The 13,826-nt window shown below is 59.3% G+C and overlaps 1 protein-coding gene across 1 annotated transcript in view; it reads left to right on the plus strand.

The window, feature by feature from the left end:
- PRDM16 (PR/SET domain 16) overlaps positions 1-13,826 on the plus strand; it is a 315,585-nt gene that overhangs the window by 148,983 nt on the left and 152,776 nt on the right. The window contains exon 3 of the mRNA XM_057750442.1: positions 4,191-4,241. Within this exon, the coding sequence (XP_057606425.1) occupies positions 4,191-4,241 (51 nt within the window). The remainder of the gene's footprint in view (positions 1-4,190; positions 4,242-13,826) is intronic.

The raw sequence follows: 13,826 nt of genomic DNA on the forward strand, positions 1-13,826 counted from the left end.
CTGGCGGGTCCCGGGGGCACAGCCAGCGGGACCCCACCCAGGCCACGCGGCCAGCCTGGCGGGGGGAGGGCCGTCTCCCCGGAGGGTCTGGTCAGGGTTCAGGGGCAAGTGCAGGTCGGGAGGGTCGGCCCGTGGCTCCTTTCCACCGGACGCACCCCCAGCACCCCCCTGCACCCCCTGTCCAGAATCAGGAGGCCAGGACTCGAGCGCAGCCTCCAGCACCCAGCAGCTCTTTGACCTTTGCCCCATAGCTCCAACTCCCGCGCCTCAGGCTCCTATCTGTGGAGGCGGGATAACGACTGCTCTCGCTCAGACGGGGCGGCGGTGAGAGGGACGCGGGATCTGCCTTCGAGGGGCCTGGACAGCACCACCGCTCCCGCCTTGGGCTCCCGGAAGGACCGCCATCCTCCTCCTGTCCCCACGCTGCGGCCGTGCCCACCACCGGTCCCGGGGGCATTTGCACCAGGGAAAGGGGCCGTCATGGTAGGACTTTGATTTGGTCAGAAAACTCAGCATGAGATTGTTCTTTAAAAAGTCCGTCTTCCCAGGAAGGCGGGCACTCCCCTGAGGCGGTGGGGGATCTTTGCAGGGATTAAGATGAGTTCTCAGCCAGGGGCTGATGGCTTCTGAGCGGCAGGGCACTGGGCCCGTTTGAGGGCACTCCATCGTTGGGTCTAAAACCCTCCTGAGAGAGCAGGTCACGTGGTGGCCAGAGCAGCCGACCACGGCAGTGGGGGGCGTGTCACCAGCCTCACTCTTGACCTGTCTGCTCAGACTGTGCCCCCCAGTCTCCCGAGGGCAGCAGAGTGAGGTTCAGAGTCAGGACGGCGTGGCAGGGGGCGGGGGGTCCTCCATCAACCCCTGGGGCCCCAGCCCTCCCCCGGGACACCACTGGGCAGAGATCTGCGCAGAGAGCCCTGGCCTGGCCCGTGGAGGCTTCTTCAAGGGGTGGGGCCTTGGAATCAGCTTTTAGCAACTTCTGAACGCAGATACGCATCTTTGATGACTTCAGCAGTAGACAGAGAGGAACAGGTTAGAGAGAGGCCTGGGCTTCAAGGCCAAGAGGAAGAGGTCAGTAAATGAGAGCGTTTGGTGACCTCTTGGACCACAGGCCAGACTTGGGGGGGACGGGACTTCATTCGCTTCTCTCTGGTTTTGGAAGCCGCGTGGTCGGGGCTCCGTCTGGGTTTCCTCCTGTAGGTATGTCTTCAGATCCTTTAATAACAGGCTATTTGGAAGGGAGAGAAACCTTCTGGGATCCGTTTGTGACACGGAGCAGAAAGCCCAGCCCCCTCGGGGGCCGTGCCAGCCCGCGGGAGCTGTCAGTGCATGGATGTCTGCACGTGTGTCTCCTCTGGGCTGGCTTTTTGGAGAACAGAGGCTGTTTATTTTAAGAGTCAAAAAAGATGCTTTGAGCAACCCTACTGAGCTCAGTCCTGGCACCAAGACCCACAAGAGAAGCAAACGCTCCAGGTCAAACCTCACTTTTTTGGCTAAACCGTTTAATCAAAACACACCTAATACTTCTGCCGGTGCGGAGACGGGCGTGAGAGCAGAGACAAGCACCGCCAACAGACGGCCGGCCAGCGGCACGTGTGCCGAGGGCTCGGCGAGCAAAATAAAGAGGTTTTTCAGCAAAGGGGTGGCCTCGGCGGGGAGAAGGCCAGAGCGGAGGCTCCAGAAGGGGCACGTGGGCGGGTTTCCCAGGGTCAGCGGTGCGTGAAGAGCAGAGGTGAGGGCGGACACACCTGCCAGGGCAGCCGTGGCATCGGGGAGGGGCACAGAGCAGCCGCCGGAAGGGGCGGCCCTCGAACCCCCTCCCTGGCAGGCGGACGCGGCTTTCCTCAGAGCCCCGGCAGAGGGCTAGGCCGCCTCCGGACGGGGGTGTCGGCCAGGCTGGGCTCAGCGCCCCCAGCTCTCTCTGCGTCACAGGATTAGGTGAGCGCCATCCTGCTTACCTGCGGTCCTGCAGCTCAGCCACCCACACCCCGGGCCCGTCCCAGGGGAGCCAAGGGCCAGGCTCCAAGGAGCAGTGGAGGGACCCTCGTCTGCCTGGTCCCACTCGGCCCAGCCCTGAACGGAGGCCCCGTTCTGCCCGGTCTCTCTTGCTTGGTGCGTCATGTTGGCGTCTTGACCTTCAGGGATGGTGCGGCTTCAACGTCCACCTTTCCACCCCCAGACCTAGGAGCCATGGCAGGTACAGCCCTGAACACTCATCTCCCAAAGGCGGCTTCTCCAGGGGCCCAAAATCAATGACGAGCGTGGCCCGTGACCAAGGGCACAGCCCGCGAGGGTGTGTGATGGGCTGGGCCCGGCTGAGGAGGCCAGCTCGCCACCTTCCTCAGGACAGTTGCCTGGTGGGCAGCACGCTGGTCGGGCTTCCTGGCACCTGTGTCCCTGCGGCAGGGTCCCCGAGTCCCCATCCCTGGGAAGGGTCGCAGCAGCAGGGCGATGAGATGCGGCGTCACCGGGTCCTGCGGCTCCCGTTCCTGGACGGCAGGCGTTGAGTGGGGGCCTCCTTTGTTCTTCACGGGGGGACAGGACCCAGGAAAGGGAGTCGCTCGGACGGGTGCACCCCTCCCGTGGTTTTGTCCGGGGCCCTGGAGGCTGCGCGGCTTGGCAAAATTAACACACGGCTTTTCTTCTTCTGGTTAAACAGCCCCTTCGCAAGGGGCACATTGGTGACCCAGACGGGACTCGAGGGTCTAGCGCCGGGGCCCCCAGTTTTGCGTGATGCTGGCAGACGTCTCCCGTCTGGGGCGCCGGCCCCGGCAGCCTGTGGCGCGAGAGTGATCCATCTCCCCCCTGGGGAGCACGGCCACTTCCTGGACACCACGGGCTTTCGCAGGACCCAGACAGTCCGTCTCTCTCCTGCCCCAGCGCTGGCCGAACCTCCAGCCTCCCCTCTCGGCTCTGACGCTGGGGTGAAGAGCAGACGGGCACGAGGGTGGCAACACAGGCCCGTCAGCTGGCAGGGCAGCCCCCGGGTCTGAGGCCACCTCGTCTCCCCTGGGGCCTGTGCAGCCTCGGCCCAGGGGGTGCAGAGCGCCTAGTGACCTGGTCGCTCAGGGCTCTGCTGGGGAGGCCTCCCGGGGTCTCCGTGTCCGCCTCTTCGCCCTCATTCTCTGTTTTCACTCCTAGTCGCGTCCCAAACCACAGCTTCAGAATCTGTTAAGAGAAACATAAAGTCCCCAGTTGGTTAGAATTCTCAACATTTAAAACTAAGACTTTGTTATTACAGCTGAGCCCGGGCAGATCCGCCAGCGCTGTGGGATGCAGCATCTCGCGCCTTGCCCTGGCCTGCGTGGGCACCAGCGGGTCCTCCGCTCTCTGCTTGTCATTTGAAAAAGCAGTAGTGTCATTTGAAGGGGAGGGAAAATGAAACCCCTGGATTTGACCCCACTTCTCTCCTTATGTTTCAAATATTTGTTTCCATTCTTGTGGAAATGACATTACAAAGTCACAGACGTGTCTGTGCGGGGTACTTGCGATCCAGAAGGGAAAATCCCATGGATACAGCTCGTGTGTCGGTGTGCTTAGCTTAGAAAGCGGTCTGGGACCCGCGGCTGAAACGCCGCCCCTCTGGAGTGGAGCTGGTGGTTTTGAAGAGGAGTTGCCAGCCTGGCAAAACCGAGCCAAGGGAGGCTCCACGCCGAAGCCGCTGGGTGCAAGAAAGACCCAGGACGGCCACGCGTTCCCTCCTCGCTGTCCCAAACCTGTGTCTACGGGCGGAGGCAGCGAGGAGGACGTCCCGGTGCTGCCACTGCCCGCTGCTGGATGAACCCCGGGACACAAGGAGGGAGCCCGTTGTGTGGTTCAAACACCTCTATGCCCCCCCTGAACTATTCCTACTCGCACGCGCAGTGGGCCGTAAGGACCCTCCGTGCGGGTCTGTGCCCAGTCACTGTGGGACCAGGCTGAGCTCCACAGGGTGGCTGCATCCCTGCAAGGACCCAGCTGCCCTCCCAGGGAGGAGACATCCCAGCAAATCCCTGTGCAATGAACAGGGAGACGCTGTCGGAATAGAGGACCCCGGGTCTGTCTCTTACTGTGGAGGAGCCACCCGCCTTACCCGTTTTATTTCAGAGCACACCTGGCTGCCCGCACAATGTATAACCGCGTACGACTCACCGTAGCTTGAGGACCGCATATGAGAGAAACTAACAAGCCCTTTCCAAATTGTTTTGCAGCAAATGCTGACGGACGCGGAGGTGTCGTCCCAGGAGGGCTGCATCCAAAAGGTAGGAGAGCTGGTTCTGTGCCTTCTCCCCTCCCGTCAAGCGTGTGCTCCTGAGTGCGAGGTTATCCGCGGTTGAGCGCGTGCGCAGAATGCCGGTTCCCGAGGGATTAGGACGGACGCTTGTATTCCTTGTGTAGCAGGTAGGCGCTCACTTCACGGAACCATCCTCGTTCCAGAGAACCTAGGTGAGCCCCGTACCTGTGGGAATGCTTCGGGCCAGGCAGATGCATGGAAATTAAATAAACGCAGGTTGTGTTTATTTAACGACCTTCACTGGATACGCACATGAAACGAATATAAAGAGAAAAAAACAGAACAATTGGCTGCAGATTCAACAAAGCGTTTTGCTGTACTCAGCATACAAAGAGGGCTCGGGGCGGCTTTGAATAAGCAAACCATCGGGGGAAAGAAAAGGCGTCAACGTGCACATCCTCCCCTGGTGACGGGTAACAGCCACTGGACACACAGAAGCCCCGAAAGGTCCAGAGAGTGAACTAGGCCCAGAAAAATGCACACCCCCCCGCCCCAGAGGAAAGCACGCACCCACAGGCGAGCGTGTTGCTGCCTGTGCACCCTGCACACTAGACACGCAGCAGAGGGATGGGATGCAGAAGTCACCTCCAAAGCCCAGGAGCTGTTCACCTGCTAGAGCGCAACTTCCGTAGAATTCAGGCCAGCCACACACACGCACACACACGGTAGCTGAGGCGGTACTGGGGTTTCCCGGTAGCATTAAAATAGGCTTCTCTCTCCTGGCATCTTGGCTTCCAAGCACCACCCAGACAAAGCGGAGAGAGCCCATCTTCTCCGGGGACCCAGGCCACGTCAGGAGGCACAGCGCGGGCGTCTGGGGCGCTGTCAGCCGGGGGCGACTCAGCTCCTGTCAGGGGCTGTGTTCTCAGTCTCAGAATCACAGAGCTGTCACCTCTCCTGGGAGGGTCCAAAGCCACCACTGGAGCGTGCAGTCGCGTCATCATGAAAATTTCTTGTTGGGTCTGAAAGGGAAACGCAAGCGATTTGCCGGTTCTGCCGAGTTCCACGAATTTCTCCCTGCATCTGGCTGGCTGGTTGGGGCCGAGGCCTCTGGGAGGACCCGCCGTCTGGGGGGACCAATTGGTAAGGGACGGGGACCTGCCCTTCTCACCAGGATCAACCCCGGAGACATTGATTTTGGAGAAGACAGTGCGATGGGGGACATTTTCTGACCCTGCAGTGACCTTGTGAAGGGGTGACCTCTGGCAGGCAGGGGTGACCTTCTGGCCCCATTCGTCTCCATGACCGTGGTCTGCGTCCGGCCCCGGTGGGACCCTTTGGTCTGAACAGAGCTGGGACAAGGCGTCCTCTCGCCGTCCCACTGCTCGAGGCCTCAAAATGCATCTGATGCCTCTGAAATAAATCCCCACGGCATCCCTTCCGCCTTCCTGCCTCCAGGAACGAACTCCTGTTTTCTTGAAGGAGAAGGTGGCAAGAGCAGCTTGAGCAGCTGTCCCACATCTCCCAGAACTGAGGTATTTCCACTTCCCACGAGAAGGGACCACAGTCAGCTCATCTCAACTTCTAGAGAGAACTTGGAACCGTCATCTTTCCCACAGAGAAGCGGCAGACAGGCTGACAGCAGGCAGGAGGTTAGAGGTGGGACAGGCGTTTGGTTGTCCGGCCTGCGTACAAGGTTCAGGGCAGGAGGTCAAAAGGTCGGGTCTCATGTAAAGGCTGGAAGGAGGCAAGGATGCTTTTGAACCGGAACCGGCACATCCTCTGTTCCCTGAGGCAGTGCCGTCTCCTGACTGGCCTTTCCTTTTGCAAACAGCAGAGCCTTTGGGCCTTGGCTACCCTGGTCCAGACACCCTTCCAAGAGCCACTCACAGGGTGGGTACAGGTGCCTCCCGGCGGGGGACCCACTCACAGCTGCCCAGCTTGGCACAGCCTCCCTTCAAGTGCAGACCCTTGTAAGGTCCGTCAGAGGGGCCTGCACAGAACCAGACTGGACCCCCACGGCAGCCAGAGCAACAGGGAGGACCGTGCTGGGCTCCAGGGCCCAGGGCACCTCGGCCGCGGTCCGTCCGGGAGCAGCCCAGCCACCCCCAGCCTGCACGCGCCTGCAGACTCTGCTCTAAGGCTTTGCCCACCTCTTCCCTCCGCCTTCCACTGAATCCTGGGAATTTTCCAGCCACACACTGAACTTAGACACTGTTGGCATTTGGGGCATCAAGTGCAACGGAGTGGGCTCCCCAGGTTACGTTGGTGGAAGACTGAAACCTAAACCAGGTGTCTGGACCCGTCCGGTCACTTCACAGGGAGGGAGGGAGGGAAGGAGGGGCTGAGAGGTGCTCAAGTGCAAAGGCGGCGGGGGTCCCGTGGCAGGGCCGGAAGGACAGCCAGTGCAGCGTGCCCTTGACCTTCTTCCCAAATAGCAGGTGGCAGGTTATCAACAGGTGTGTCACTTAGTGTGTCGCTTACAGCCGTGGAGATACACACATGCTTGTTACATGAGGACCACACATGCCTCAGTGTGCCTTTTGAGGACTAATTTAGTGAATTCCTTGGTAAGGGCAGGTAGACCCCCCATTTATCAGTCTGTGGTGTAGGATTTTCCTGTCTGGCTGAACGGGGCCTCTCCTCCTCCAAAGACACGCACATCCGAGGGCCTTAAAACGCACCAGGGACGCGTCGGAGGCCGTGCAGCCCTGGCTTGGTCAGCTGATGGCGCTAAGCATTGCTTACTCCATCTTTAGGCTTGACTGCATCACACTTCCTCGTGTTGACTGGCATCAGTGGAACACACCTGAGGCTGATCAGTTCCATCAGTGGCTTCACACAAGAGGTGCAGAAACAGTGACGTTGTGTAGGAAGCGGTGGTTGTAAATTCTCAGTATTAAAGAGCCAGGTTGCTGAAGGGGCTGTGGAATCCACCTGGCAGAGTTTGCAGGGGAGAAAATCCAGGCCCAGGGAGGCCAGTGGCGCCTACACCCGCAGTGGAGGCAGGATTCGAACCCAGGGTCTCCGGCGCAGAGTGGGGCTGGCACTGGAGTGACAGAGACCGACCGCAGCCTGTGAGTGGGCCCGGGCTTGGCCCCGCCCCGAGAACCCTCCATCCAACCTCCCAACCCTCCAGTCCCCTCCCTCCGATCCCCTCCATCCCCACCTCGGTCCTGGTCTCCTGCGTCCCTCTGTCCCCCAGTCTCCCCTGTGTCCCCATGCAGGGCCATGCATCCCTCCCATCCCCGCTCTCCACCCCGGCCCGTCTCCACAGGCAGCGGGCCCAGAGCTTCCTGCTCCATCCTGGTGCCCTGTCTGCCCCGCGCTCGCCCAGGTGTGCGCTCGCCCAGGTGTGCGCTCGCCCAGGTGTGCACTCGCCCAGAAGTCACTTTGGCCGCAGGTCGGCTGGCTGCGTGGCCTTTCCTAGCCTCTGGCCGGGGCCTCTGGGACTGCTCACTCCAGCCGACTCTATTTAGTCTCTGTTTACTTAGAGGGAAAGCCCGGGGCTCCTGGAGAGCAAACATCTGCAGGAGATAATCTAGCGGGTTGTCCATCCATCACTGGGGTCGCCTGGCTCCCTGGAGAGCCCTCCGGAGCCTGTAATAAAAAGGCCGGGCGAAGAGGCTTTGGGGACAAATAAAGAGCCGTGTTAAGGGCCGGCTGGAAATGGATGGAAGACATTATTAAGACTCAATGGCCGTCTTATCAAAATCCAATAGGATAGACATTTGGCAAAAGGCTTAAATTTATTCTTTGACTTTCTGGAGGGCTTGAATTTATCCGTTAACAAGAGTGTAGTCCAGCCCGGGAGATGGTATCAGCTGAAAGAATTTTGATTCAATCTCTTTGGTGATATGAAAGGGGGAAACACCAGGCCCCCGAAGGCCTTCCCATTGTCTCGCTTTATCTTGTTTTCTTTCACCATCTTGCAAAGGAAGGACGTGCTAATACAGTACAACGGGAGAAAATGCAGAGGGAAGTGACCTTTTTCTTTTCTTCTTTTTCTTTTTTCTTCTCCCCCCACCCCTTCCCTGCTCGCACCGCCTCCGCCCCTCCAACATAAATGCAGCAGAAATCCGCGGCCGTCCGTGGGGCTGGGACCCCACTGGCTGCCCTGGCCAGCGCTCCGGGGCAGGGGTGGGGAGCCCGAGGCTTGGAAGGAGAGTCAAAAATAAATGGAGCTAATAAAGCCCTACTGCTGGAGAGGGACCATGATGGGCCCATAAATCTCTCCCTGTTATTCCCCACAAAATGCTACAGGTCGTAAACGTCATCTGACAGCCCAGCCTGGCATTGTCCAAACAGGGTGATGGATTGATAATTATGGTAATTCGTGAAATGATTATTTGGATGTGAGGACCTCGGCCTGTCCCACTGGGCTGTCGTGCCGGCATGTTCTCTATAGCCTGGCTCAGGCAGAATGCCTCTGGTAATGGGTGCCCCTCCCGGGGGAACTGGGGGCTCGTAAAGGACGACCGACCGACCGGGAACTAGGGAACCGGGAATGTGGGAGTGGAGGCCAGGCAGCTGCTAAGCGTCTCTGTGCAGCAATTAGTTGAGATGGCCACACACCCCGGGCCGCAGCGTGCAAGCTACCCAGGCGTTTGCCATCAGGGTCGCTGTATGTGTTTTATTTCCTTTGCCTTGTTTTTCCCCTGGAGGAAGCAGAGGTATTTTCCAGGTGGCTGGAGGGCGAGGAAGGCGGGTGGGGAGGGGAGAATGGTGGCTGGAACAGGAGACGGGAGAGGCTGCGAAGAGGGGCCGGTGAGCACACGTGGTCGCGGTCAGCGGTGTCGCTGGGACCAGAGCAAGCTTGATGGTCCCTGTTAAATGACGCTTTGCCTGTGCCGGCGAGGTCGTTTCTGAAATCCTTTTCTTTTCCTCTTTACCCTCAGCCAACCCCGCTCAGGAGTCAGCCAGGTGCTGTGATTCCACTGCAGTTTACCTACAGCACGCTGGAATCCTGAAAAAATCACAGCAGAGTCCCGAGCCCTGAGAGGCCTGGGCTCACTATTAATAATTTGCATGTGGGATCGGTTATGTCTTTATGAAATCAAAGTGTGTTTAGCTGCCACGGAGACAGCTCCGAGTTGATTTTGATAATCTGGGGCTGAATAGACTTGCTTCGTTCCAGTAAGCCCCGGACAAAGGCTGGACAGTGCTGAAAACCCTTCGGAGACATGCCTCCCTTTCCTTTGTTCGGGGTTGCTGATAAAAGAACCGGGAGTCCATTAATTCAGTGAATGAACATATAGTAAAGTCAGTCCCCTCTTGAGAACAATAATGTTGAGGTCAGCTTCGGTTGCCATGGAAACTAAGTACTCCTAAGAAGTTTGCATCCTTGATTTTGCTGAATCAAAGGCTGCAGAGTGGAGAGGTGTAATGGGGCCAAGACGCAGAAAGTCGGAAGGCCCCGCCTCCGCCCGCCTGCTCCCCGCGGCAGCCCTGGGCTGGTGGCCTTGGGGACCCCCAGCCGCTGGGGACCAGCCCGCGTCTGGCTCTTGCCCCTCCCCCTGCCTCTCCCGGAGGCCTCCTTTTTTCACAACTGTAGCCGCTTATCTGAAGAGGCCCTTAGGCGTGACTCTGGTGGCTCCGGTGCCCGGGGCAGAAAATCAGGCCTGAGGGAGGGGCCACCCGCCTCCGTGGACTCTGCCCTCTGGCCACCTTGCAGCACCTGAACTTGCCCTCTGGGGGGGGCGGGGGCCCTGTGGCCCCCTGCCGAGCAGATAAGGGTGATTAATGGGCCAACTGCAATAGGGTGGCGGAGGATGAGTTCCGGGCGGCTCCAGGCTGGGTGAGGACGTTAGAAATGGAAGCTTGTAGCGTTTTGTGCCCCCCACAGTTGAGCTGATTTTACTTCCCCCACCCCCCACCCCAACTTAAGTGTCCCTGAGATCAGCTCAAACCATCAGATTAAGCTGGGGAGAGGTGCAGGTAATTCGCTTCCGTCTGTCGCAGTAATTTATCACCTGCTGCAGGCCTGCGAGCCTGAAGAAGGCCTCCTCTTAGCTGGACGGGCCCTCGGCCTGAGGGGGGTGGGCAGGGGTTCAGAGCAGGCGAAGGGAGGGGGGCACCCTGTTCAGACAGACCCGCCCAACCCTGAAAACCTCGCCTGGGGGTGGGAGAGGTGAGTTTTCCCTCTGTTTTTGCTGCTTAGGAAGCAGTGAACTGGATTCTCTTTCTCACGCTGAAGCATCCCTTATGAAACCTACTGAAAGGCTTCTGGCTGCAGCTCAGGGTGGAGAACCTGGAGGAAGGAGGTGGGTGGGAGGGGCCCAGAGCCCGGCAAGCGGGACCCCCTCCTTGGGGTCCAGCAGCAGCTCCTGGCAGGGTGCATGGGGAGCTGGTGACATGGGGACTCCTCTCTGTGGTCAGGCCCTTCTCCCACCCTGCTGACCCTTCCTGCCAAACCTCAAGTGAGGGCAGACAAATTGTCACCCATTTCAAAGGACAGATTCAGAACTCAAAACTGTGCGTTACCCGGGAAGTAGACAAAGGACCCTCTCCTTCTCAGTGACGACTGGTCCATCACCCCTGCCCAGCCCGCCCCCTGCCCTCTGAACCAGGCTCTGCCCTGCATGGTGTGGCTCTAGGCCTTGAACTTGAACTTCTGCCTTTCTGTTTCTTCCTCTGCAAACAGGGAGGTGAGAGCCCAGCGCCCTGCGTGGCCTGGGCATTAAGAAGAGAGCGACTGGGCACAGCTCTGGGTGCCCGGCCTGCTGAATGGGCCTCGGGGCCAGTGGCTGTGTGGCTGGCATGGTGGCCCTGCCCGGGGGGGCCAGGGGGCCAGGACAGCTGCCTCCAAGGCGGTGACATCGCCCCCTGCAGCGGGTCAGAGGTCACAGGCACGGTGCCTGCCTGGCCCGCCACGCTCTCCTGGAAACCGCACCGGCATCTTGCGGTGTCCGGGCGGCCTGCGCAGGACGGCACTGGGGAAGGTGGCGGGAGAGGTGGCCTCCGCCGGCAGCGGGTAATGAAGAGGATTTACTGTCTACATTACCGGCTTTATAGGAGCCAGATGGTGGTGTCAATAAACTCTGTCATCTTCGGGTGGGCGCAATGGTGAGTTAATTAAATCGTGCTGCACTATTAGGGGAGAAAAATATATCAGGTCGAGGCCGACTCAGCGTCTTCTGCTTTGAAGGCAGACACAGGTGTCCACCGCGGGCGTCCCTGGCTTGGGGCGCGGCCTCTGCCCGCGGCACAGGGAAAAGCACGGGGCTCACCTTTGCTCTACAAACCCTGCCGTCAGTTCAGCAGTGCAATTATTGTCGTTCTGAGTGTAAGGCTGGCTTCTGGTTTTACACACACACGGTGTCAGGGTGGCCCGTCCCTCTCCAGGGTAAAGGGCGGCACACACGGGTGCTGGGGACTGTCGGGCCCCCCCGTAGCCGGTCACGTGGAGCTGTGTGTCACTTCTCTCTCGGGGCACAGGCAGAACACCCAGGCCTCTGGGGAGGGCCAGCTTCCTGCGGTCCCCTCACGCTTCGGATGGTGTCCCTGTGAAGGTCTTGGGCTGGGGGTGGGGTCGGTGGTCGCCGTGGCCTGTGGTCTCCAGGCAAGGCCCTGGGCAGCCCCCAGCCCCAAGAGTGGGGAGCAGAACCTTCTGTTGCTTCTCTTGGCCCAGGCCCGAGCTGGATCCTGGAGGGCCTCCTCCTCCCAGCGTTTGGGGGTCTCTGAGGGACGTCTGGTAGGTGGAAACTCTCGGGGCAAGCTGTGTTCGCCCCCCTCCCCCACCTGAGAAGCCGCCTGCTGTCCCAACCGCACCTACCCCGGCCCGGGGACGTGGCAGGTCCACCCGCCTCTCCGCTCACCTTTGCTCACGGCTTCCCTGAGATGCAGGGCTGGCCCCCTGTGTGGGGGTGGCACAGGTGGTGCGTGGGGGGAGGGTCCCGTGGGGCTGGTCCACGCCTGGCCCTGAGCCGCCAGCCTCTTGTCCGGCGCCCATGGCAGCTTCTGGGCTCGCGGCGCTGGGCGTTGACTGTGCGCTCAGCCTTGTGCTGACGTGTGGGGGGAAGGGGGTGGGTGTCGGGGACGAAAGAGTGCGGACAGTGGGGAGGCTTGTGGGGAAGTGGGTTGGGCCTCGCTTGCCCCCCGTGAGGCTGCCCCTCCTGCCACAAGCCCTGGGAGGCTGGCGCTACTGCTGTGCTTACTGCTGCTGTGGTCACGTGGTCTCTACGGAAGCCTGCGGGCTGTTTATACACATTGACGCCTTTACCCCCAATCACCCCCTGATACTACTATTCCCACTTTACTGCATAGAAAATGAAGACACCGTTGGTCAATTGCCTAAGGCCACGTGATTCAGTGGAGAGGCCAGGGATTTTCCAGGGCCAGCCACTGTTGTGCCATATGTTGTCCTCCAGACCCTTCAGGAGTTGGATTCCAAGTGGCACTAACTGATAGATACAGTTGAACTCAGAGAAAGGCAGGAGTGGGTTGGGTTGGAGTAATGGAAGTGGTGTATCCGTCAGCTATTATACAATGATGCTGTGTAACAAACCATCCCAAACCGTTAACACTTAAAATAACACTCACTGATCCTCACCCGTGTGCAAGTTGGCTGATCTAGGCTGGGCTCGGCTGGGCTTGGTTCCAAGCTGATGGTTGGGTCCAGTTTCATCCTTGTCCTGTGGGGTATATGGGGCATGTTGTTCCGGTGGTGACGGCAGCGGGTGGGGAGAAGACACACGTAATCATCAGGCCTGGGCTCAGAACAAGTCCATGATCGCTTCTGCCCCCACCTGCTGAGACCAACAGCATGGCCACGGCCCGCAGCACAGGATGGGAAAGTGTACTCTGCGTCCCAGGGGAGGGGTGTACTCACCAGGCAGAGGGCATGGAGGTGGGCACAGTAATAGTCTATGGCAGCAGGCTTCCTGGAGGAGGTGGCTGTGGAGCTGACACATGGCCAGCGCCCGGGTGACAAGGGAAGTAGGGAGACCCACTTTAGGCATGCAGAAAGAGAACGGAGCCCACGGCAAGGCGCGGAGGAAACAGCAAAGCCCATCCCGCAGCCCTCGTGCAGTCTGTCTCACGGGTGCAGCTCCCCCCCACCCCGCCCCTTCCGTGGATCTCTGGGGGGCACCCAACCCTTGAGAGTGACCCTCTGGGCCTTGGAGGGAGTCTCTATTCCTCGGAGCAGAGGTGCCAGGGGAAGGCGATACCAGGTGGGTTGTGGGAGGTGTCCTGGGTCACTTTGTCGGGAAGGATTCCAGAGGCCCTGCATCTGGGAATGAGACTGAAGAACTGGCCAGGCTTCCTTCGGTTGAGGTTGACTAATGGGTAGTGAGGCTGACCAGGGTAATCAGGATAAACCCACCCACCCGTCCCCTAAAAAGAGGCACTTGGATAACCAGCACTGAAAAGAGGGCTTTGCTCTTAAGCCACAGAAAGACATGGAGGAAATTTAACTACATATTATTAAGTGAAAGAAGCCAACCTGAAAAGGCTACGCTTTCTTTTCTTTATTTTTTAAGAACTTTTATTGAGATATAATTGACATACAATAAACTGCATATATTTAAAGTGTACAATTTGATATTTTTTTCTTATTAGTAATGTACATATGGCAATCCCAATCTCACAGTTCATCCCACCCCACCCCACC

The sequence above is a fragment of the Hippopotamus amphibius genome, chromosome 1, assembly GCF_030028045.1.
Source record: "Hippopotamus amphibius kiboko isolate mHipAmp2 chromosome 1, mHipAmp2.hap2, whole genome shotgun sequence".
Lineage (NCBI taxonomy): Eukaryota > Metazoa > Chordata > Mammalia > Artiodactyla > Hippopotamidae > Hippopotamus > Hippopotamus amphibius.